This window comes from Neodiprion fabricii, chromosome 4 (assembly GCF_021155785.1).
Source record: "Neodiprion fabricii isolate iyNeoFabr1 chromosome 4, iyNeoFabr1.1, whole genome shotgun sequence".
Lineage (NCBI taxonomy): Eukaryota > Metazoa > Arthropoda > Insecta > Hymenoptera > Diprionidae > Neodiprion > Neodiprion fabricii.
In genome coordinates, this window is record NC_060242.1 from 24,819,569 (window position 1) to 24,845,468 (window position 25,900).

The 25,900-nt window shown below is 39.5% G+C and overlaps 2 protein-coding genes across 6 annotated transcripts in view; one reads left to right on the forward strand and one right to left on the reverse strand.

The window, feature by feature from the left end:
- LOC124179875 (Down syndrome cell adhesion molecule-like protein Dscam2) overlaps positions 1-25,900 on the reverse strand; it is a 180,701-nt gene that overhangs the window by 19,697 nt on the left and 135,104 nt on the right. For all 5 annotated transcript variants that reach the window (XR_006870164.1, XM_046564723.1, XM_046564720.1 and 2 more), the window contains exon 6: positions 19,813-19,977. Coding sequence is in view for 4 of the 5 variants with exons in the window: in XM_046564723.1 (XP_046420679.1) it covers positions 19,813-19,977 (165 nt within the window). In the remaining variant the exon portion in view is untranslated. The remainder of the gene's footprint in view (positions 1-19,812; positions 19,978-25,900) is intronic.
- Positions 16,013-17,068, forward strand: LOC124179876 (ejaculatory bulb-specific protein 3-like). The gene is made up of 2 exons (XM_046564725.1): positions 16,013-16,263; positions 16,704-17,068. Exons 1-2 carry the CDS (start codon positions 16,038-16,040, stop codon positions 16,862-16,864), a joined length of 387 nt encoding a protein of 128 aa, XP_046420681.1. The 5' UTR covers positions 16,013-16,037; the 3' UTR covers positions 16,865-17,068.

Sequence of the window (25,900 nt, forward strand, 5' to 3'; positions counted from 1 at the left end):
TCTTTGAACATCTCTATTTAGAAGAAAATGAGCCAAAACCGTTAGAATAGGTACAGAAGTACCAAAGTTTTTGTTATTTAGCAAATTTCAATTGCAAAAACTTTTCTCAAATTATTGACATCGTGGCTTCGGATTTTATACGAGTCGTTACACTATTTACGCATGGTAAAGATGTTGTTACAATAATGTTGCTGGTGATTTCCCGAATATTTTTCCTGACTATTTTCAGTTTTACATTCGGACCGTGGGTCCTGCTCATCCTTAAGGTCTTTCTTTCACATCCGACTGAACGACGGTGCGGCAAGTCCCAAGACACACGTAGGGTATGAGACAACGATGCGTTGTCGACAGGAAAACAACACGCGCGTTGAAGGTATACGTCTAAGGGCTGTTATGAGGCATTAGGCGGAAGAGAAATACGATGAAATAAAGCAGTCGCCTCGAGGAGGCGAATGGGAGTCAAAGCAAAGGAGAAAAAGAATATGGGAAAGGCGGAAGAACGAAGGGACGGACATTGAAAGGACGGAGGGTTTTCGGGCTCTTTCCATTGACTGTTACGCGTCCGATTGCCCCTGGCAAAATCCCTTAAAATTCGACGATGTCTGTGCGTCCCCAATCGACTCGACCAGCTTTGTGTGTTCAGCCATAATATTCGAAATCGTTGAATCGAAAGCCAAACAATTTATTTTCTTTCGCGTCATTCTTTTCTTTATTGTTTTTTGATCCTTCTAGCTCTCCTTAGGCATTCTCAGCAAAAAGCTCGCCTTGGTGTGAATTACTCATTTATTTAGAAGCTTCAATCTGTTGAGGATTGGTATGTATCTGTATTGCATAGAATCAAAATGTGTATATTCAATGAATTCTTTGCGATTTTTTCTCCACCAATATCGATACAGAATGTTCACCATTTTTGGTCATTTTAAATTTGTCAAGATTCTCTGTACTGGTAATTTCTTACAAGATTACGATCTGCGGTGAATAAAGAAAAACATTCCTCTGCTCAAAGCTCTGCAATTTCAGTTGCGAATTTTTTTCTTTCTCGAGAAGAAGCGAACAAGCCTTTCACCGTTCTTAGGCAAGCCCAGTTCCTGAGTTGTTTTTGCTACTTTACCGATAAGATGTAGGAAAATTCTTCAATTTTGTTGTGACTTGTCCTGAGCCGAATTCGATTTTCTTCTTCGTTTAATCCTCTTTCATGAAGTTGATTTCTGTGACATTGATATTTCCGTCGATATCGAAGAACAAACAGAGGTTTCGATTGAATGGCATATCGTTTAGCAAAATTGTGAACAGAGCACTGATTTCAAGTGAAATCGCCACCGTGCATTGGTCGTAGAATTCCCATTAAATCAGTTAATCAGGGTATTCGGATATACGATGCAACGCGTCATCCGGATAACTCGCGGTTCGGTGAATGGCTCAGTATCGATGTTTGAAAGGTCACGCAATTGATCGGGAATATGTTCAATTATCACCGTCTGTGCCTGAAAAACAATTATTTCGAATGTCGGTTAGATTGTCGATGTTCTCGGTATTGAAAAGGGTCCGCCACGATCAACACGGCTAGTTCGATACATACATATTTATAAATACAACCAAAAATAGGTCTTTCAGTTGCGCCAGTTTCACAAGTGTCAATTATTCAGGGACCCCCGTTTGCAAACGTTATTTATAGCTTGGGCTCGAATCGATAATTCACGACTGCTGAACTTTGGCCCCACGGGATTCCGTCTCTGCAAGACCGACTTTTCTCCGTGCCATTCTGAAATGTGACGGATGAAATTCAACGATGTGCATTAACATCATGCTTTCATTCCTAGATGTGTGAATAATGGACTGTTTCAGATTAGAGCGTCTTTTTATCCTTTTTGCTGAAACGAGAATTAAGCACCGGTTTTTACCGTAGAGAAAATCCTCCCACACCTTGAAATATATTCAACTTAAAAGAAGATACGTAACAGAATATTGCGGTTTCATATCAGAACTTTCTGTACGTTTCAAATGTCCAACTCTCAAACTACACTCCATGATTATTTTGGAATATTCTTTGAAGAAACTAGAATGATTACGTTTCTTCTTGAATTTAATTTACTTGGGAAAGAGTCACATGGTGTAATAGACGCTTATAATACTTCAGCTGAGAATTATTATAAAATTATACACTTCGTAAGAATTTTGAGCTTAATAAAAACTAACGCTTGGATCTTCCGCCAGCAAAAAAAAAAGTAAATGCCATAATCCGAAGTGGTTTAGTGAATAATTCTGTATATCATCGATCATACCTCGAACTATTCACACCAAATAATTCTTCCACTATTTCGATATTCGCATCGTAACCTTACTTTTGCAAATAAAATTTGTTTCTTTCTTTAATTTTGCAGCCCTTTTCGATTACAACGTTTTTAGAATTCTCGCAACGCGATGAGTTAATTATTTTTCACTTTTTTATATCATAATGAATTGAGTTTATTAACTTTATATATAAATATATTCAACTCACAGTAGAACAGTTGGCGCAATTTCGATATCAGTGACGAGTTTTTAAAACCTTTCGCTTATAATGAAATGAGTTTATAAGTTGTTTATTACATTGAGGATACAGGGATCAGGTTCTGAACGCGGATGGTTTGTAAAAAAGAAACGTCCAACTTTGTGGATCAAGTGGTACCAGTAGGATCGTCATTCAATTTTTTCACCAAGTATTGTGATGTACATCTAGTTCAATTACAGGCGAGGAGTGTGTGAAATATACATATGACATGTAATGCTTTAATGAGGGGTTTTTCTAATTTATTTTTCTTCGCAGATTTACCCCACAGATTTCACACCACGCTCTACTGCATTTAATGAATCACACTCCGCAGTTAGATCACAAATTAAGTGCAGAAAAAATTCTTTTTTTCTTTCTGTGATCCGTCAAATTTATGTGCCAACACTTTCAAGTACTTCGGTGAAATAAATGTTTTACCCAGTTACTACAAATACATGTAAAATACATGTCTTCAATTTTCGAACATCGATTTATTAAGGAAAAACAGGGGTGTTGGATCAAACCATATGTGAACGTATGATAATTAGAATTTGGATTTAAACTTAAAATTTGCAATTATATAGGTACATTTGTCGATTTAGCGAGAGTACGCGCGGGATCTCAGTGTTTTTTTTTTTCACAGTGGAACAAATTTACTGAAAGCATGATAAATCAGGTGAATTTCAGCTTTATTCAGGAAAGAAAAAATCAATTTGTTATTTCGCTCACAGCATAGAGGGAATAAAAATATCGCTGTGGTTTACATTGGCAAGGTTTTCTCTATTTCACCGTGTGCAAAGTGGGTGGTGCACAGGACTATTTCCGGAAATCCTTACGCAGCCGTGGCTGTGGGTTAATTTAACCAAAAAATCAACAAAAAAGAATAGCGCAATCAAAACTAAAACTAAAAAAGAAGGGAAATGAAAAATAACGCGGTTGGATTGCAACGTACGCCTTGATTGAAAGCCAAAACTAGCGTGGGTCCTTCGTTAAGACCGACGTCGGCACTTTATTTAATTGCGTGACGCCGCCGAGCGCTCGAGGGATTGGGCGACGTCTTCTTTCCTTCCACCTGGAAAACTTGCGGTAACATGAAATTGGAAACGTAATTAATGAAGTGACAACCGTCTTCGACTGCGGCAGCTGCCGTTGGAAAAATATAACGCGAAGTGGAGAGAAAAAGGACGAGAAAAGTAAAGGAAAAGAAATACAAATTAACGAGGTGAAAAATGTCTGCGTATATTTCAGAAGCGATAATCGCTGCTCGGTTCCTTTTTACGTAACTATAAGTCATTTTAAAAAATTTCAAATTGTTTTAAAAGTGACATAACTTTTCTTTCAAGTTCTGTGATAGAATAAGACGCGTATTTCGGTACCAGGCACTAATATATCAAAAATTGGATTCTGGATGCATAGCAAATATGCCAAAAATCAGTTTTTGATACTTTCATATCTCTGATTCTACTCGTGTTGAAGACTTTAACTTTGGCTAGTTTGAAAGTGCCTGAAGCATATTTTTTACCTAATTTGTATCATGGGCAGCAGGGATAAGAAACATTCATCATAAACAATAATATTTCTAAAAAATCATTTCTTCGTCAAGTTTCACCTCGTAACTTTACAATTTTGGAAGAAAATGGTCAATAAATATCCTAATGTTTTTTTCAAATAAATTTCGAAGTATGTGGTCATCTTAAAAATCGTGTTAAAACAATGCTATTGTTTACGAGGAATGCAATTCTTACTACATCAGATCACGTACACTTCAAGTACTTTAAAACTAATCGAATTTCAAATCTTTACCATAACCACAAGAATCAAAGATATAAAAGTTTGAAGAAGGGTTCACTTTTCCAACAGTTAAAACTCACGTCAGTTTCAAATTGTCTTAAGGCTAAATACCCAACGTATTGTATCTTTAAGTTTTCCTGCATAGACCCTGGAAAAACTCGACAATCAAATCGGAGGTATCGAGTTAAATTTTTCACCTACAACGCCCAGCTTAACATAAAATGACTCGCGTAACGTGCAGGATGTTATAACTGAAAAAACAAATTAATTTCAATCAAGGAGCGTATTTCGACTTCCGGTCGACAAATATCGACAGTTTGACAAATCGGTTAATCTGAGACAGCCATTACAGCCGGCCCGATTTACTCGAGCTCCACATTCGGCCGATTGGCATTCGTCTGCACTCTTCGCATTAAATTTGCAGAGTAAAGCTCTCGCAGTTTCTTTTCCATTCCTCCGCGTCTATATAACAGAACGTGACGCTTACTGTTCGGATCGCCTCGCCGGAAGGAATGCCGGAGGCGTTGTTGGGCCAACGCGAAAGTAGAAATTGAAAAGTTACAAGATGTCCCTGGGGTCAGAATGCGGCTGATCTGGAAATTCTCTGGGCGTTACATCCAGGGTCCTGTATTTTCTACACCTGCAGGCTCATCTCAAGACAACTCTGTTTCCAACTGAATAATTAGTTTGCGTCAAGACGTCAAAAAACTATTCAGTCATTCAAACGACGCGGACTTAGTAAACTTGATTTTAGATTTCGTATATATTTAATGTTATGTCCGTTGACGGGAGTGCATAAAAGGTTAAATCAACAGATATCAGCTCATTTAAGCACAGCTACAAAATTTTTATGGATTTTCGAGGTCTGGAAAATGTAAGGCTTCTGCGTTGTTTCGTTAAAACAATGCAAAATGTGGGAACCAATTGGCGCTGAGGGTTCTGAGAATTCTCGTGATATAAGTATTTTAAGAAAATTTAACAATCTCCGGGAACTGATATTCGCGATCAAAAAAATTACTCAATTTTTTGTAAAACTTTGTAATATGTTTCAATTTCAAATCCCTATAATCGTATGTATTGATCTAGTTTTTAATTGGAATGTACATTTCAGTAATGCAAAAATCGACGTCATAATTATGCGTATTTCTTAATCTACTGACAGTTAGATTAGAATCTGATTTTCATTGTTTTAACTTGGTTGATTCATTGTCTTTATCTCAATACCGAAATTTCGAAGCATTCCTTGGCAAAACGTTTTTACGAGGCATTCAAAGCAGTGCATGAGTGATATAATCGATTACGACCGTTATGTACCGTTCAATTTTAAAGAGTCCACATTACTTATTCTTTCATCATTACAAAGTATTTTCTTCCTCTTGGATTCGTTTGCAGATAAGAATCAAGAAACTCATCTGAATTTTAAATTATTTCCCTTCAATATTCTTCCTCCTATTTCTTCTCCTTATAATTCACAAGCAGAAAATGATTAGGTATCGATGGAATTTAATGTCAAACTTATAGCCAGCCGGGATGAGAACGTCAAGACAAAAATACGATTTGATGTATTAGATTAAACGGATCGCTCCAGCAGCAACTTGAATTCATTTTACTCGGGGGTCTCCGGAAATAGGTTTGCTCATGATATCCCCTAAGCTACTCTGCGGGGTGTCAGTCTTCCCTGCCTTGAATAACCAGGCAGAAGCTGTGAATGCGTCTTATTGACGGATACTCAGGGATTCCGTTTAACCTGGCACAATGGAGCGTAATTTGATCATTAGTTCACACGTGTTCTGTTAACTCGCAAACAATATTGGCGAAAGAAACATCCGACAGGCTTTATGTAGATGAAATTCCACCATTAGGGCCGGAAATGAAATCGTGACAAATGCGTGTTCAAATGAATATTACGTGGATCGATATGTTTTATTTCTATTCTGCTAACACGGATGCTAAGATTTTTTCAAGAAACAATTCAACAAAATAGACACCCCCTTTCTCTACATGCTGTATTTAGTTTCGAGTGCAAATGATCTGAAACTAGCAGCGTAAGATCTGATTGTGAGTATAAATATTTGCAGCAGAGATTAGACGGTACATAAATTGCACAACTGGGACTAGTATTACGTGATAAATTTTCACGCACCGATCACTAGTTGGGTTGTATAAATTCTGGTAGGTACAATTAGAGGCTTTAAAATTCAGCCGATGATAGATTCCATTACATACCTATTTGATAATTTGTATCACGACAATTCATCATGTTGTACGTATATACCGACTCGTTTTGCCTGTGCCAAGTATATATTATCTTCACCTGACGCTAGAATCTAAATAATAATGATCATGATAACTCGGAACAAGGCAGGAACTAGATACAATACGTGACTTGAAACATCGCGTCCCTCATTTGTCAAATACCAACTCACCCTGGATCCCGATCTTCCCGAGGTGTGATATTGATAATGAAATTTAACACCTTTGCCGAGTCTTTTTTTTGACAACAGGGGGTGAAATGAATCCCCCTGTCCCTGCGCGGTTAAGCCTTTTAATTTTTTCCAGTATATTCATCACTCGGCATCCTAGTTAGAAGGCCTTTGTTTTTACCTCACCGGGGGCGTGATTTCATTCGGATCGTGCTTTATCCAGCGAGTAGCAGCGTCCATGCCGCGAAAGCCCGTCGTTCATATTCATAAGGCAGCCCAGTTCCAACATCCACTGCAAGCAGCATCAGCAGAGGCATCAGCGCTGCGGTGTATCGCAATATACCGACTACCGACCAACCGACCAGCCTTGGACTCGCAATAAGAGCCAATGTAATTATGTACTCGGTTAGGAAATAAACATATCATACCCAGCTCGAGTCCGTGCCGTGGGGCAATTTAATCGAGGAAGTCGTACAGTTAACAGTATTGGATATCAGAGTGTAAATCAAAAGGACTTGTAGGACTGAAATATTCTTTGGAATAACGAGGAATTAATCAAAATAACTGATATCGCTGGAAATCATTCCAAGTTACTTGAATTCGTTTTACAAAATTTGAACTCGCGTTCTTGGAGTAAACGCCGAATGGTTTCAATTCGTTAAGGTTCTACTGACTAGTATCTTATCACGTCCCAGATAGTACACTTGTCGAGATTTTGACTATCATTGGACTAATTAAATCCGGCATAATGTTGACAGATAAAAAATTTGACTTGGAGTTGGCCGGAAGTCAGCAAAACGATGACTTTGTACTCCTGAGATGTGGGAGTCTGGACTGTCAATACGCGAAAAGTCAAATCGGTGCTAACCACGTTTCAACGAATATCGTCAAATAAGGTCGAGACAATTCCAAGACAAGAACTTGAATATCGTATAGAACTCTCCATAGCAAACGTACCCAGTACGCTAAAAAAAAATCTTACGATTATCCAAATTTGCAATCTTTTCTTGACTATTTAATTCTACCGGAAATAAGTCAAGTGTGTTAACGTTCAGTACCAGTACGTTACTCAGGGTGCTTTCTTTGATTTCCAGTGAACTAAATGACTTACATTGGTTTCCACTAACTTTATTCATCAGAAATGAGGAGTAAAAGGTTGAAAATCGCTGAAAATCCAAAAGTCTTTTCGCAATTCCTCTTCCTCTTTCATTGGTTATCGGGACCCGATCCCGAATCCTACGCGCGACAAAGTGTGACGTGGTAACCGGAAGGCCTCGCACACTGCATGTATAACTTGTGCTGTTCAGGTAGACCAGGACCACACCCTCACGAATCCGGGCCGCGTGCAACCGAGCAGCATAAATATGTATGGGACATGAATGCTCAAGCGTAGTTGGGGGCAGGAGTCTGCGACAAGCCTTGGCGCCATCCCCCCGCAGGTTGTACTTGATTAATTACATCCTGCGAACGCAGATGTATTATACATATACAGACATACATAGGTAGGTGCACTCGTACACCGGCTAGCAGTATGCAGGGTGCAACCCTCACGGCTGCACGCGTGACACGCCGGAACGTGAGATGGGTCACGTTCACACCTGACGATCGCATCTCCTCCAGGCCGAGAGGAGTGCGGTGCGTAGTTGCATCCGGAACGCGGGATGATTGATAAATTATACCTGCCAACGACACCGATCTGCGTTGTACAGTCGTGATGTGTGTACTCTTACGATTACAATGTACTCCAGGCTCAGTCGCAGGACGCTTAATAACCTGTGCCAAAGACGTATTATGCATACGTTATGATTATTATCTCGAGAACGATTAATCAGCTGCACCCAAGGGGTTAATCGCTACGCGGAATGGAGTACATGGATTGCAATTAGAAATATCAAAAATTGATTGCAATGATTATAAAGATTACAGAAGGGTTACAAAATAGTAGAAACGATTACAGAGACTGCAGGAATGACAAAAAAAAAAAAATTACAAAAATCGAAAGGATTACTAGAAATTAGAGGGACTGTCGGAATATTAAAGAGATTACAAAGATTACCGGAGATTATAGCTAATATTAAAGGTTAAAAAAATTACAAAAGATTGCACAGAATATATTAGATTACAACAGTGATTCGCGCGGTTACGCGGACTTTAAATGCCTTTTGAATATATTGTATTCGTGCGCGATGTCCTTGCCAAGTCACATTTCACGCGGATCGGTAGTTTAAAGAGGGACATGAGTTCGACCGGAGGATATTTATTTCCCTGATCTTCAAGCTAACATAATTCGATATCTGTAGAATTGCACTTTCTTCACTGCACAGGATTGAAAGAAATTATGTTTACGTCACGGTCAATTTGCGAGTCCCGAATTAGTGTAGGAATAAAACAGATTGCGGTTATTTGAAGTATAGCATAATTTGCATCGACACGCGTATAAGCTACATAAGTCGCATTATATACGCATTATATACTTAAGCTGTGAAAATTTCACATGCAGGCCTGTGAGAGGTTTCTGAAAAATTTCACCTTTCCATTTTTGAGACTGCGATTAATGTATCGTGTCAGACGCAGTGCGCGTCCCGAATCAACGCCTAGAGTTCGATCCTTGGGTATCTAAGTGTCAATATAACAGCCTCCTTTATCCAAACAACGCCAGTATAACAGCAAGATCAATGACGAATGATGATGTATCGGATGTTGAAAAAGGCTCGAAAAGATTCGTTATCGATACGCTGGGGAATCGAGGATAAGAGCAACAGTTACGATATCTAAAATGCGAAAAGAAACAAGAGGCATCGAAATTTCGTTTATATATTCCAACCTACGGGATTCGACCTGGCCAAATCCATACTCGATCCGAGAGGTCGTAACGTACGGATATACGACCCTGCATCCTGGACGTGTTGGCGCAGGGTACTGACTGTAAACAATGGGATAATATACTTGCTTGCGTGTAGGTAGACTGGTTCTGGTAGCCCATTTCCAACCCCCGTGCACACATTCTCAATGCACATGGTACGTTTGTGTGTACGTCACACGTGCATGGCCTACGTGCACTGGTCAGCCAATCAACACGTACAAATTTGAACACGCACGCAACAGTCTTAACTGGTTTATAGCTTTCCGAAAAGCATTCTCGAGTTACATTCGGTTCACTTTATTGATTTACTCAGAATCCAACCGGTACGTGTTATGCTTTGCAGATGCAGAAACCATTTCGAATAACTTACTACCCAAGAAATATAATATAATAACTTTTATTAATTACGTTGGATCTATTACCCTGAATAATATGTTTGTATGCGCGGTTCGTTAAATAAGCAGGGCTGAATTTTTTTTCTGTTCAAGTGAAAGTAAAAGTAACAAGTTCGGCGGTTAAGGATAAATCAAAAGTTAGGAAATAAGAAAAAAAGTTTAAAAGATCTTCAGTAATTTAATTTCTTAAACTCTTGTATTTTTTATCCGATTTTAACGTTTAAGAATTCATTTTATCGGCTCACCAGATTTTCATCCACTTTGCAGACAACTGTTTGCGATATTTCAATCTTCGGGCAATCTCGGAAGATTTTTCTGACAAACAATACAAGCCCACGAACATCCGAATCGGATCAAAAACAGGAGAGTTTAATCATTTCGTACGTGTTGATAATAAAAACTTTTATTCAATTGTTGATATCTCAACTGTTATTTCTCGGGTTTACTTGAATCAATTTATATTTCGTGTGGTAAAGATGCTGTTTTATTGGTTTCAACTATCATTGGCGCAAGCAAGATATTTTGAAACACTTTTTCCGCTTTTCCCAACTTACTTCCTACTTCTAAAACAATGCCTTCACCCAAAGGATTCAGAATTTCCAACATTTACCGCATGCAGACGGAAGTTTCCGCGTGTTTTTATCGTATGGAATAGTGGTGCCGCATTTGAAGCTTATAGCAAGCGTAATTACTTTGTCAGTTGAGCACGTAACAGAGAAGTTTAATGTGCTGCAGGGCGTCAGTTCCGCGTCAAATTTGAAATCTCATAGCCTCACGCGTAACTGTCAGCGGTTGTGAACAATCCGGTGTCTAGGCGTTTCGAGGGTTCTTGCATTATCATATGTACATATGTCTCGAATCCGCGCCCTCGACTATACGTGGGTCTGCCCAGGTGTTACGTCAAGTATACACGTGTATACATAATTAATGCGGGTTATAAAACACTCAATTAGGGTCAGGTCCTCTCGACTCCGTTGTTCGAGTCTGTCGAAACTGCGATAGGTACTAGAGTATGTTCCCTCATTCAACGCCAACTGTTTAAGAGATGGATAGGTGGATAGATAGGATTTATAATGCCCGTGGCATTGTTGGACACGAATCAGAAACACATGTAAAGCAGTGATAAGAAGTAAAAAGAAGTAAAATCTGTATGTGGAAGTATGAGGGTGAAGAGGGTGCGTACCTCCAGCGTTGGTGAAAATTTATATTTACATGATTGTATTTTACTGAGACATTTTTTATGTATCATGAAAGAATAAAATTTTGGATAAAAATAATTTTTCAACCTTCAAAATATCACGAAATACTTTTTTTTATTGAAACTCAAAAATTTGGTTGGAAGGACAATATGAAAAACACTACTTTATAGTAATCTTTTTGAAGTTTTGGAGTAATCGTGCCAACCAAGAAGCACAAGTGTGGCCTAAAGAAGTCCAATACACGTATAATTTATCACAAATAATTTTCTCGATAAGTTTTCTTCTTACTTTTGAGTGATTAATAAATAGTGTGTATTCAATATTGTACCTTGAATGACTCGTTCAGGTTTTCAGAGTTAAATCATCTGGCATTCGCGTATCTATGTAATAATAGAACACGCATCAATTCACTATTCACGCGTACACACAGAAAATATAATTTAAACATTGTGTGTATATCAATGGTTTATCCTTGCATAAATCTGCTGTATCATCGTGTAATTTTTAGCTCTCTACGACAAGTTCCCGATCAAACGTATCTTTACGAAAATAAATTTTCGAGAAAAAAACTTTTGTTTTCTGTGTCCAAGAAATATTTTCGAGTAATTTATTCTAGTGACAATATCTTTGTATGCGTTATTGCACAAGGGGTTCATCGGCCTATCAGTCATCGGAGAGCACGAAAGCAGAAAGATATGTTTCGTCCTATCGAAACATGCACAAGAAAGATTTTCTTTATCAGTTACATCCAGCCATGCGTAAACTGGGGATCACAAATGGTTCGCCCTCTCAAATGTTAGGTATTTTTTATTTGTAGATTTTTGTCAGTTTAGGTGAATATTGTGCCCTGCCGAAAATGATCGTGTGATAAATCATAAACTGTTATGATCGAAATTAATATGTAATTTATAAAGTGATTTATCTTGTGAGTTCGAGAAAAATGTATTAAAAAAAATCACGTAATAAATTATAAAAGTACAAATGATTAAATAATACCAGATCAAAAACCATACACAGTTAAATATGTGATTTTTGATCTAGTATATCTGATGATCCGCGGTTTTGTGATTCATTACGTGATTTCTTATATATTTTTCTCGAATTTACAAGATAAATTTTGTAATAAATAAGACGTTGATTTCGGTCATAACATTATGTGATTTAAGATATGGTCATTTCCAGTAGAGTGCGCTTGTTTATTTCGAGGTAACCCCAAAACTAAGCTCCCGCAAGTTTTTCAGATGACTGAATCTAAATTGAACTTCAGAATTACGAAATACAAAATGGTGGAGATCTGAAGGCTGTTTGTATTCTGAAGGTATTGAAGAAGTAAAAATAAAAGAAGCCGCTGGTAAAATTGAGAATTTGATGCAAGTTGTGATATTAAATTTGATTATAAAAAAATGTTGAGATCAAATTATTATCAAATATATATTTTACAGTTTATTGAGTAATTGTTGTCCCCATTCCCAAAATATTCTTTTATCGTTTTTCAAACAGTTAGCGTGCATTATCGGTGTAGTCAAATATCAAAATCATTCGTTAAGATATTTCCAAACCCAACTATGGTAAAATAAGGATAATTATCAAGGCTTTGGACAAAAAATGACCAATGTCAGAATTGTCTGTTTCCGTCGAACTATCCAAGAAGATTGTTTCTATTAAAATCGTAAAACCACGTTTGACGCATTTCTGCATAATATACCTATCTCTGCACAAAATACTCCACATGCCAAATTACGCGAACTTCATCGATACCGCGATAAATTTCGTTTATATGCGCTTGAAATTCAGGGGGCTAATATTTCACTGGATCTAGAGGTTAATACAGTAATTTGGCGAACCGTTCCTGCAGAGGATCCGGGACAATGTGCAAGCTTACATCCTGAAAGTGCATAGTCCGCACTAAATACGCCCAACAACGGATCAGCGTTGCAGCGATTGAGATATAGATGCCCGAATAGAAGGCTAATAGAAGGAGCAGCTATAACTTGGATTTAATGTCCCATTAATTCCGACGTCGATCATCCCCGTTCATCAGTTCCCTGGATAATAAGTCCTCCCTCGAGTCAATACTTCTTCGGTGCCTCACTTTTTCGAGTCGTCTGCTGCTACTTGCGCGGTAACTGCGATCAGGCAGCGAAGGAATTGTCGCCTTCCTACCTCGGGTATACATGCTTGTTCGTTTTTCGTCGATTTCGGGAGAGCGGTAGGTACTCGGCAGTTTATTTAATCGAATCTTGCTGAGTCGCTCCAAATCCATCTGGATTTCAGATATCCCATTTCGTATGTCCGCCGCGTTATTCCACCTCTTTACTGTATCGCTTCCCATTCGTAAAACTGTTAATATTACATCCCGGCTTCGCATAGTTAACTTTTAACGAATTAAGGGTTATATAGCGATACATTACCGACGTTAACGAAGGGTCAGGCTTTCGAAATCCACTTTGGGATATTCGATATTTGTAATTTTAGAAACGAATGAATATTTATTAAGACAATTCACTCGGTTATTCTGTTGCTTGTGGTGCTCTAGCGTTAGTCGAAAAAGTGAGGATGTGAGACGGTAGCTGAGTATTATACGGAGAACATTTATTTTTAAACCTTATCGAGAGATTTTATGGATATCCACTGATCGTGCGATTGCTGAGGTCTGATTTTAATTGAGCTGGAGAACCCAACTCACCGGAATTACACTGGGAAAGTAGTGAAATCGTATGCTTCGTTAGAAAATATATCAATGTTATTATATATACATTTCATGTCGGTCAATTAGTAGTGAATTTATTTACGGAAAAGGTGAGCTTCTTTTCATTGAAATTGAATAAACGACGCTTCAGGTATCACGGTAGTATAATATCGCCTCTGCAAAATAGTTTTGCCATTCTTGTAAACCTTTAAGAATTAAAATAAATAATATTGTTCAAATTGAATTCAATTCGTCCGAGTACATGCGTATTAGTTGTGAACAGTTGCTAAACCGTTATTTGACCATTCGTATTGATCTGACACGTTCTGATTCAATGTGAAATAAAAATATTCAAACATTGATAAAAGACAATTTCTCACAGAACCAATAACAAACTCGAATTACTCAAACAGGCGGATAAACTATTTATAATTCATTCGAAGCCTGCACGACGAAGTTATTTCAATTCTCCAAAACGGGTGAGACTGGAAAGTTTCTTCGGCTTTGATAAATCACTTAAAATTATTCGATTTAGAGAATATACGTGACAAATGTCGCTTATGCACCGATCAAACAAACGAATATCGGCATAACGGGGGGATATAAAGGTAATGATCGATTTCGAACAGGGAAATAAAAAAAAAAAAAAAAAAACTGATAAATCAGAAGACACGAAAGTGTCTCGCGCCAAATATGTTCGAAAGAAAAAAATCACGTGCTCGACGCAGTTTCCGCGTCTTTTTTTACCGCGAAGCGAAGCCTTTGACCTATACGTACATGGCGAAAATATCAATACACATAATATTTCTCCCTTTCACGATTTATTGCGACATTTGAAAATTTTATCTAGAGCGTATGTTTTAAAGAGCCTTCATTCAAGTTCCATTTCAATGCAATCAATGAACGGAGAGCGGAGATTATATTATATTATGATAATATTAGAAGTGTGTCAAAATCGTTACTTCGATCGAGAATTTTCGTCTTCTACAAAGTCGACTGGCCTAAAATTTTTTTTTTCTCTCTAAGATAATTCGTAATATTAATAACTCGTTTTGTTATAGCATCCAGTTGATGTCTGCAATAATATCGACGTGCAATTACTGGGTTATTCTCAGAACGGCTGCACATTTAATACCTTTACGACCACGGAAAACTTTTGCTGTAAGAAGAGACTGATTATTCAACCAGAGTATTTCCCACTTGCAAAAAAGTCGATAAATTTACGTCAATAAGATCAGGAGGAAAGTTCCACTTACGAGTGGTTTGAAAGCCTCCACGTAGCACTTGTTTCCAGAGCCTTCTAAAACCCGCTAAATAAATAATAAATTGTACGAGGATAAAAGCGCTTGGCATCAGGAATATAAATGACTAATATAACAGGATCATCGAGTTTTTTTATAGTTCTAGGAAAACGTTTTTACTGTATTTGGAGAATACACGCCAACTCGATTGACGTCGGACCCCTACCATTTTTGATTTCGTTCGAAATTTTCTATGCCATTGTTCCAACTTCAAACGGTACCCTGAATTTTTTCAGATTTTTAAATGACGGCCAAAGACACGTTGATTTTGAAAAATCTTAATTAAAACGAATTCACTCGAGAGACTTAAAAACATTCAGACAATTGTGGAAAAGTTTTTGATCGAAATCAAAAATAATGAGGATCCAACGTTGGTTGAGTTGGCGTAAAATGCCTCACACAGAAAAAAAACTTGTTTATCCTACTGGTAAGTATATACTTATAATTATAGACGAAACAGAATTTTTAAGAATTCCATCTTTACTTTTACTACATCTGCGCTTGAGATTCTAACCACGTTTATAACTGGTATTGGAGCTTTTGCGGAATATGGCTGCGGCGATAAAAAGAAATAGAATAAAAAAAAAAAAAGAATAATCAGAAATATGCATACGCTAAGAGTGACAAGGATACGCAGAAACGATCACTACCCGATTCTCGTTATTCTAGCAATTAATTAGTCATCACCGGGTCTGGGTTCGTAATTGCATATTTATCCCCATTGAGCGGGAAGGCGGGTGAGGAGAGGACGATGATCGCGAATATATTACCTCGGATAAAAACTTCCTGCACGTATCGAATAGCCGTATAAATATCGGGATTCGACGGGTAATCAGTGTCAGTGTGATGTTGAACATTATGTCGACATTATCAACAATGCTCCGTATCACCTTTGTTGCCGGTTTTGCTGTCGTCTTTTTGGCGATGGCAGCAACGGAGGAACTTTACTCCGATAAGTACGACGACATCACCGTGCTAGAACTTCTTCAGAACGAACCCATCCGTAAGCGGTATTACGAGTGCTTTTTGGGTACAGGACCTTGCGTCACCGCTGATGCGGAATTTTTCAAAGGTACGTATTTTTGTCTGAATTCGCATTTTTCTTCATTGTATTTTAATTATAAGGCAAAATATCCATAGTATATTTTACACCTTGAATCTATGGAAAATGTATAGGAAGCAGATAGTGTTGAAATCGAGAACATGCCTCGGAAGTTTTATCGAAACGTAACTAAACGTAAAACTCCGACTAAATTTTCACACCGTCGCGACTATTAAATCGTAACAAGTGCCGATTATCTTTAGCAAATAATGGTGAACATGGTAATATATGAACGGTGGACCTTCCATTGAAATAAAAAATTCAAGGATTGTTATAACAATCAGCGTGAAACGTTTCTGTTAAAGAAAGAATTCCGAGGTTTCCGCCTAACGCAATTTTTTGATGTACAGTCTTCTCCCTGACCCATGATTTTTATGTCTCTCGATTTAATAAAAAATTTACTGAAACAGAACATCTTCCGGAAGCGGTAGTGACGGGGTGCCGTAAGTGTACAGAAAAGCAAAAGATGGATTTCGACACCATGACGGTATGGTTCATCGAAAATAAACCGGATGAGTGGCAAACTTTGATCACGAAACTTACTCAAGATGCCCAAAATATAAAACATTGAAAAATCATATTTACTCAATGAGGGAAATGATCGCGGATGCTGAAGAGATATCGATCTACGATAGATGTTCGCTGAGTAAAAATTTGATATTTCTTTTGCAAAACACACATGTGAATATTATTGTTATTGTTTAAATGTTTGTTATTACGCCTTCCACAACACCTGCGATACTATGAATATAATCAATAAAATTTTCATCCAAATGATGGCGACGAAGGAAAGTTTCACGACCCTAAATATTGATGTTTTTTATCCTTTAAATGTAACGATGCATTATTATGTATTTAATCGGAAAGATGAGTATTTTTTTATTTTAGTAAACAATTTCTTATGGTATACTGTATAAAAGTATACCTGCATAATTCAAGTAAAATAAATTAATTGACGAATGGCCCCAAGCGAAGATTTCGAGATTCTTCATCTTTTAAAAAGGCCCACAAAGTACAACTAATTCTGAATTTGTTATTCCCACTCTAATTCTATATCTTCCGTATTGACTTTTTATTTTTGCGAGAAAGTTATGTACTTGACGGTACGGATTTTTATTTCAATATTTTTTTACGCAGGGGTATTGCTGCTCATACTTATTTAAATGTACATAGTCATTTTTGTAGTCTTTCAAGCTGCAAAGTGAATTTTTGTTTGTAGTATAGAGTTCATTCTACTTGGCGAAAGGTTTTTCGGGGGATCCGTCATTCCGGGACGAAATTGCTTTCTGATAACTTCGCAACGGTCTCAAATCGTCGTCCCGATATTGCACGTTCACGTCGTATACAATCTGTTCGATACCTGCAGACATAAGTCTCAGATATCCGTCACTCCTGAATCGCGCATGTGTACGGAGTTTGTTTGTCTCTCGGGATGTGCAGAACACGGGAAGCCAGCGCATAGACAAAATGCGTGCACGTACGGTTCAATCGCGAAGACGTACAATACCACCATTCACCTGAAACACAAATATTCTCGCTCCTGCGAATCCATGACACCGAGGTCAGTATCTACACGCCTTTTAATATACCTCGAGTAGTCGTGCTTTTCACCATGCACGTCAGATTCCCAAGATAGGAGCAAACCCACCGCCTGCATGGTTACGCACAATGTGCTCGAAATACCGCGAAGACCGCAGGAGAGACGGTAAAACGGAAGTATGTGACGGGTCGAGTGCTTCGGGAGTAATTGATAGGTTACTCATGCTCCATTGGTTCTCGGCGCAACTTTGAGAGATGTTTCAGTCTTCCGGAGAGGGTGCGAAAACGAATTTGACCGACTGTTTGCATCGTTTATCGAGAGTCATCAGGTTTCAACCGTCACAGTCGGCTGGCAAGATATCCAGGAGCAAAGTGGACGTCGTGTTGAAATGCTCAGCGATTAGAAGCTCATTGGCTTCGAGTATCGTTTGGGAAATTGCATCGAGTTCATTCTTTGTTCGGTGACTTTTATGTTTGGAAGACTTTAGTGGTGACCATGTACGACCACGTATGTTTAGTGTTAAAATCATTAAACGTCATTAAATTGTTTAGTTTTATTTTTCTCAAAATTACTTCTCATCGCATTATTTTGCTCGTCTTATAGCGATTTGAATACAACTTTTTATGAATGTTGTATAAACTGTGTTTGCATGTTACGCGTTTTTTCACGAAGCATCAAATTGAAGTATTAGGATCGCGTAATTTCAGATTTGTTCGCTACGGCGCACGCGCGCAGTACAGAAAATACCACTTTCAATTTCTACGAGTTAAATATAATCTTTTCTGTACAGCACGCATGCGCAGTCGCAGACTCACTCTACCGTCATAGAAAGGGGTAATCTGCGAAACCAATTTTCTTTCCTAAATCACGATAGAGGCTATGAAAAGCAAAAATAATACTTGCTTCACGGTGATAATTGCAATACCGAATCTGTATTCGAGTTGGGTTTCGAGAGGGTCAATCCGTCCTTTGGTCTTCGGGGTACGGAAGATATCTAGACAAATATCGTTCCCGGGTAGAGACATTTGTCAGAGAGAGCTGCTGCAGAGGTTACGAAGGTCATGGCCCTCGTCACTCGAGATGTACAGATTATCCGCAACGCTCACGGGTCCGGCATCACGCCTGCACGCGTGTATTCGCCCGCCTTTGCGGCTGTCCGAGACGCACGAGGGTCATGCGTGGCAGGTCACCGGCACGAAACTCTAAGCCCGGGTGTGGTTTCGTTCCAAAGTGAGTTTGCTCGGATGAAAGTTATTGCCAGCTACCGCGATTTCCGCCCCCTCAATTCCGCCAACTTCTCTCCATCACCGCGTGTCAACAACGGCGTTTAATTACTATTGCTGCAAGTATCAGACTGTTTCGTCCGAAGGCGATATTTTCCTTTTGCTGAAACAAGCCTTAAGGATCTACTGGCTATACATTCTGAACCGAAAGTCAATCTCGTCGACAGTGTTGGATACTTTGCGATAAGATAAAACTCGGAAATAAATCAACCACAGTAAAGGTGACGAGAAAATTAGATTTGAATACGTTATAATTAAGTCTTTCGATGTGTAAAATCCACCCTGAAGTATACCTCCAGAAATCGATATTCTAGGCGTTTTCGATGATTGACGAATATTTTTTTTGATAAAATCAACTGGATATTATTCACTATCGACAGACGATAATATACATGTATTTGCCTTAATTTTCTAGGGTAAACTTGGGGCGTGATTTTTACCCGATAAATGGTCAAGTTGGTTAGTGAAAAAATACGTGTCTCATATTTTTCGATCATCTGCAACATGTCACAGAATGATAAAAAATCGACGAGGTACATATCAGTACTTTCCTCGTCAGACTTGAGTTTCAGTTAGTTCAGGTTACCAACCTTACTTCGGGAACATTTCTAGTTTTGCAAAATAAGCAAAATAAAGTTGTATACAAATACCGTCCCAATCTGAAAGGCCGCTATCAACTCTTATCAGCAAACTCACCGGTGTCAGTACTCCCTGGAAGTAAGATGGCGTCATCCCGGAACCAAGATGTGACCGTCAAATGCTCCTTGACGTCTTCGCGTGTGGTGCAGGACAAAACAGCGTTGCATCCCGTAACCACGGGAGCTCTGTTCACCCTTACGTCGTATCCGGAAACGGTGAGTACTGAAAGGACAAAGATCTTACAGTTAGGTCAGCTGATGTGTACGTGCAGCATACTCTTGGAAAAATTGTCATTGCATATACAAGTAATATGCTCAGGGAGAATTTACGCTCTAATTAGTTTTAAAAAATTGAAGCAAACTGTGGGTGCAAATTTGTGAAACTTTAATGTCGGTCGCCGGAATGAGAACTGATGACAGATTATGAGCTTTGACTCAGGGGTATAATCTTAACCCGAAATTAGGGTCAAACTCCGAAAGCATGAGGATTTAGATCATTCGCGAACGGGCCGCGTGAGATAAACAGGCGTCCAATGGTTTACGGATGCACGTAACAGAGTTTTACCGCGTCGTGTATTAGTCTCGAAGGTTTTTGCGCGTTATATTTCTGCTAACGTCAATGATAAAATGTCAGAGGAAGGTAGCTACGACAATTGCAAGCCTTTCACAAGAATATTGTCCCGGCTTCGAGTCAATCTCGATATCGTAATTAGAGTAATAGAAAACCATTGAAGATACCTACAGAAAAAGAAAGGATCTGTAAAATTTTAAAAATGGATTAAACCTAAAAACCATTCGTATTTAGTGCTTTTTTATACTATAATTGGTTTAGTTCATCGACGGACAAAATTTTTGTGCGGCTCGCAGTCTTTTTTCCATCACATGGAGTAACATGAAAAAATCAATCAGCCATTTCCCCGTATTTGGCTTGGTTAAATAAATATCAGACATCTCAGCGGATGCTGATTCTTTTCTCCGTATGCTATGGATAAAAATATCAGTTTTCATCAACTACTATTTGTATGAAAATCGTCGTCTTATGAACTTATGCTTGACTTGTAAAAAAAATGGGATTCAATCACAGCATAAAGTCTCAAAATAGATCAATTTTTTTTCGTCCTCACTGTTAATTTCCGTCGTGACACCACAATTCCAGAACTTTCACGATGAGTAAATTCTCTGACCGATTTTCTCGACGTAAACCAAGTCATGAAAAACAAGAAAACGAGAGAAGAACCTTTGGCCGAGAATTAGACGAGAAAAATAAAACGCCAGTGCGGAAATTCCCTGCAGTGTTCACACGTGCGTTTGGTTTGTTATATATCGTTTAGGGGTGGAGATGCCTGGCGCCCAGAGGGATTACAAGCCCATTTCGCTCCTGAATAAGGATCATGCCAGGACAGAGAGATCAAGATTAATGATGACCCTAATCCGTAATCCGATTTAATTAGCCATAGCAAGTTCGTTGGAAGTATCTTACAGGTATACAATCTGTTCGATATGTTCGTGCGGCACGCACATTTCCCTCTCGCAGCTCGTAGCAAAATTCGAAAATCTGCTGCCTCGTCAACCGCAGCTTTCAATTTTCCCGCAGTCGCGCTTCTCCCTGCTGACTTTTCATTAGAGGGCCACTCCGTTGTGTCGAAGTAGATATGTAACCCAGACTGTTCCTGGAATCAGGATTCGACACGTCGACTGGGTGCCGAGCCACTCCACACAGTGGCCTTGAAACTCGTCCGAATTGGCGCTTCCGAGCCAAAAGGTCAGACGGCGAACAAACGGAAATGAGATTTCCGTCATCCGTCGTTTTTCTCCAGTCTTATCTTGGTGGCGCAGTTTAAGGTCACCGTTTCGTACCCTCCCACCTCTTCACACGTGGACTTCGGCTTGATTTGAACGGAACGTGAGCCGCGCCGATGAAAAGAAAGCTTAGCAAAACCTAATCCGGCCAGCTAACGTCGGGCATTAAGCTGGCGGTAATCAGAAAGATGAAGAAGAAAAAGAAGAAGAAGAAGAAGAAGAAGAAGAAAAAGAAAAAGAACCTCGGGGGAAACAAGACGAAGGATGAGAAAAAATCCGGCGCCCCGAGGCGTGGACAGAGGCTACGTGACCTCGATTGTTGGAACTCACTACAAGCAACGTCGCGAAGAATTCCATAGAATGCCAGGCGTCCTGGAGATCAAAGAAGTCCACTTCTGTCGGTTGCCATGCTCGACCCACCTTGAAATTGTCCACCTCATTCCCCCGCGACTGGAGTCCTCACCTTTCCCGTGCATCGTACTATCTAGTGACTCGCTTGTCAGGTGCAGGGTGTCGATTGACGTTTCTCAAGTGTCAGCTCCGAGACTCAAGTGACCCGGGTATTACGGTCCCTCGAGTATTGTCAGGAAGAAGCTGCCGAACTGTGTGCGTGTATGTGAGTGATCCCGGTTTGTATTTAATATTCAATATCGGTCCTTTTTTATCTGGGACGTGACCAGATTTTTAGCTTTGTGGATTCTTCGCCCCACGACACATATCTTGATCTTAGTCATCCCGACATTCTTCTCTTCCTTGTCTTCTACCTGGAAGAACTACAATTTCACGACCCGCTGCGTACTGCGAAGTTTCTTCTCCGGCGAGATCTAGGATCTGTGGAATTCGGAACTCTACGTTCTATTATTTGTCAGTCAACTTCTGTAGGAGACGCGTGTGCGAATTTCCTCTTTCGCTTGGATTTTTCGAAAGATGGATAAGTAGTTCAGTCAGACGCGTCGAAAAACGATCTCATCTGACTACTTATGAGGTTCTATTCAACAGTCACCATTGGAATTCTGAAATGCTTAACACTGCAGATATAGAATCATCTCAAAACACCATTTCTGAAACTAGTTATCTTCAGCTAGCGTCAGGATTGTTGATGTTAAAATTGACCGTTGTAAGCAATTGCATAATAATTTTCGTCAACAATTCGGAAATTTAACCATAAATCGCATTATCTTGTCACAAAATTGACATCAAGTATTACACAGTGTATAGAAAGCCGGATCGAAATTTTTTTTAAAGGACAGAAACGTAAATCCTAATGTACGTGGGGCATATTACGGTTTTCATAAAAGTCATTTGCAACGAAGATACCCGGTAGTGACGTACTCTCGTATTTATCCATGAAAAACGAAAAATTAGTCATACATCAGAGGTTGAAAGACTAAGTAAAACCAAACCGTGTCCAATGCGACGACTAACCCGAGAAACCGCAGAGACGACGGGAATGGAAATCGAAGATATCCAATCCTGGCTGCCGCACAATATCCCGCTGGTCCACATCTCCTATAGAAACGTCTATTCTCTATTTCCGGGTATGGAGCGCGGGGTGGTCGGGATGGGAAATGAGCCTCGCGTAAGGGAGAAGAAGAATCCCCGATCTCAGCGATCGGCGGGTTCCCTCAATTTCCGCTCGGAATCGTGGCTAGTTCATTTACTCCGAAACCTCGCGCTGAGGATCCTGCTGAGTTACAAATGGCTGTCCACCACAGTCCTCCTCCAGATCAACTAACTGATTCCCATTCGATCGATTCCCGCATCACGGTCGAATATTTATATGCGCCTTGAAAGCAGATTGCTCCTTCGTGCAAGACTGTGACATGTGGATACCGTGAAACTTGTCGTACCAACATTGAATAACTGCACACTGATATTCGCAAAAAAAGATGTTTTGGGGAGAAAGAGGAAGAAGAGTGAGCGAAGAAGTGCAGAAGAATGGATAAAAAAAAAGGTGCCGGTAAAAACCGGTTGGTGGTAATTGAAACAGCCATTTTCACTTCATTGGTTTCCACTTTTTACCGAACATTCATTGCGAAACAAGAAGTGATGCGCAAGTTTTCCGTCACGTTAGTTTTCAAACGTGATTTAATGAACCCTCATTGATCGATACTCGCGAATGCGACTAGCGGTGAATAATACAGCTAGCCATACTTCGACCGGTCAAATGTTACTGTACAATCAAACGTTTCTGAACATTATCACTATATTTGAAACTGCATTAGAAAAGAAATTGATAAAAGTAAAAATTATTATTCGAACGTTGAATTAAAGTGCCAAATGTTTTAGTTGTAACGAAATATTTATCTGATGTGACTGCAATTGATGATTGAAACTGCTGTTTTTTATACATATATGAATTTCCCCGTTGATGCTGTGAAATTTTTACCGTCAACAGTTTCATCGGGTCATAACGTGATGATGAAGGAGAGTTACATCTATTGTTTCATGACTGCGCAGGTGAATTTTCATCCTGAGACAAATTGGTGTCTCAGAGAATTGAATAAATGTAGAATTGTAGAGCTGATTTTTCAATGCTGATCAACAGCCAATTTGGTTATACAGTGCAAGTTCATGATCGAAACAGCTGTCTCGGTAGAAAAGTTTCAATGTCACAGGTTGTTGATATACCGAGTGAAATTTTGATCATTTGAAGTTTCATCTGGTCATACCGTGACAATGATGAACCTGATATCTACAGGTTTATGTGCACCGTAATACGTGCACTTTCGTTTCGAGACAAATTGATGTCGATATCGTAAGTATAAAAATAAGATTCTCTGATACTCGACGAAAATAAGTCCGTGAACAACTATTCGAGGATTCGTGAAAGATACGCCTGTGCAAGAAGTCGAAGAGTCGTGAAAGGAAACGGCGTCTATACAAGGAGGTATAAAATTTGAAAGGAATCACGGATCGATAGCAGCATTCAATTTCCTTTCGGACCGGGTTCCCCGTTTCGAATATCTTTTTTTTTTCTCAATAAGATCGTCGATCCTTGACTTCTCGTCCGCGTGAGTGACTGGGAAGCAACTAACTGGGACAACGGAAGCTCGTTTCTCTCGTCAACGACACGGGACCGCGCATCCCTCTGTTCCCGAAGGCGAGGGAGCTTTCGATGGGGCAAAAAGAGGGAGGAAACGGGGAAGCCGAGGGGCAAAAGTACTCGCCGGTATATTTTCGCGTTATTGGATATTCGAGTAAGCGGAGAGCTCGAATTTGTTATTGCAGGTCGGGGGCGACGGCAACGGTGTCCGGTGACGTTGACGGTCTCCTCGGTTCTTTGCTGCAGGCTGCGCCGACGGGATGAATGCGAATGGACGCCGAGGCGCGGTTCCAGAGGGAAAGGGGAGGAGGGGAAATAAAGTAAAGAGTGACGGCGCGGGGCGGTGGATTAAAAGCAAGGATCCATCATCCCTTCGATGTGCGAGAGCCGGGGTTTCGCCTCGACTTTGTGCTCGACCACATGCAGACCCCCACGTGTCCTCAGCAGGGATGGTCGAGGCGCGTACATGACTCGGCGAATAAATTTATGCATACGTTTCCCGTTTGACGAAGTGGTTTTCGCAAATATCCACCTTGATACATCGCTCGCGATACAACGACGGAGCGAAATGCACCTCCGATACTCTTTGTACGTATGATTCTCACGGCGATGTTTTAATATCTCCGATACATACTCCTTCATGATAGATACGTGTACTCCGTGAAATCGTATTTCTGGAATGTTGTTGTGTTTCCCTGTGCGCAACGATGCAGGGCGGATTATTCGCACGGTGAGTACGGAATCCATTCCGCATATTTTCGCCATCAATATGGGGACGTTTCGATTCAAGCTTGTGCAGACAATAGGAAGGAAGGCAAGTAGAGTTGAAGCATCGAAAGCATTTGTCCCGTGATCGACGGATTGTGGATTTTTTCGAATCATTTTTCTTTCCGATTAATATGATATCGTCGGTATGTGTGATTTTACTGAAAACCTTCTCGAGACTATGTCGATCTTTATCAAAATCTGGCAATTAGTTTGCAGTTTAAGAACTACGAGGAAATAATGGATAGTGTAAACTGTTTCATCAATGTTCCAAATTCTGATTTTTAGTCGAATCGAAGGATTTACGTGGTTTGATGAAGATCACTTTTACCGTTTAAAAAACATTCAGTTTTAGGTGAAGAATCTACTGGTTGAATTACTTCGGTCACACTTCAACAGTAAATTCAACAGCGTCGTTGTTCGGCATTTCGTATTTATTTATTTTTTTTCTTCGGCCAACTTTTCATCCAAGAAGGTAAATTAACAACTAAAATTGGCGTGCCTCAAATGCGGCAGTAATCCTGACTTTAGATAT

Bases quoted from the DNA above. Each gene is read 5' to 3' on its own strand.
- LOC124179876 (XM_046564725.1), top strand. From the start codon at position 16,038: ATGTTGAACATTATGTCGACATTATCAACAATGCTCCGTATCACCTTT. The intron at 16,264-16,703 runs GTACGTATTTTT...TTACTGAAACAG, and splicing joins TGATGCGGAATTTTTCAAAG to AACATCTTCCGGAAGCGGTA.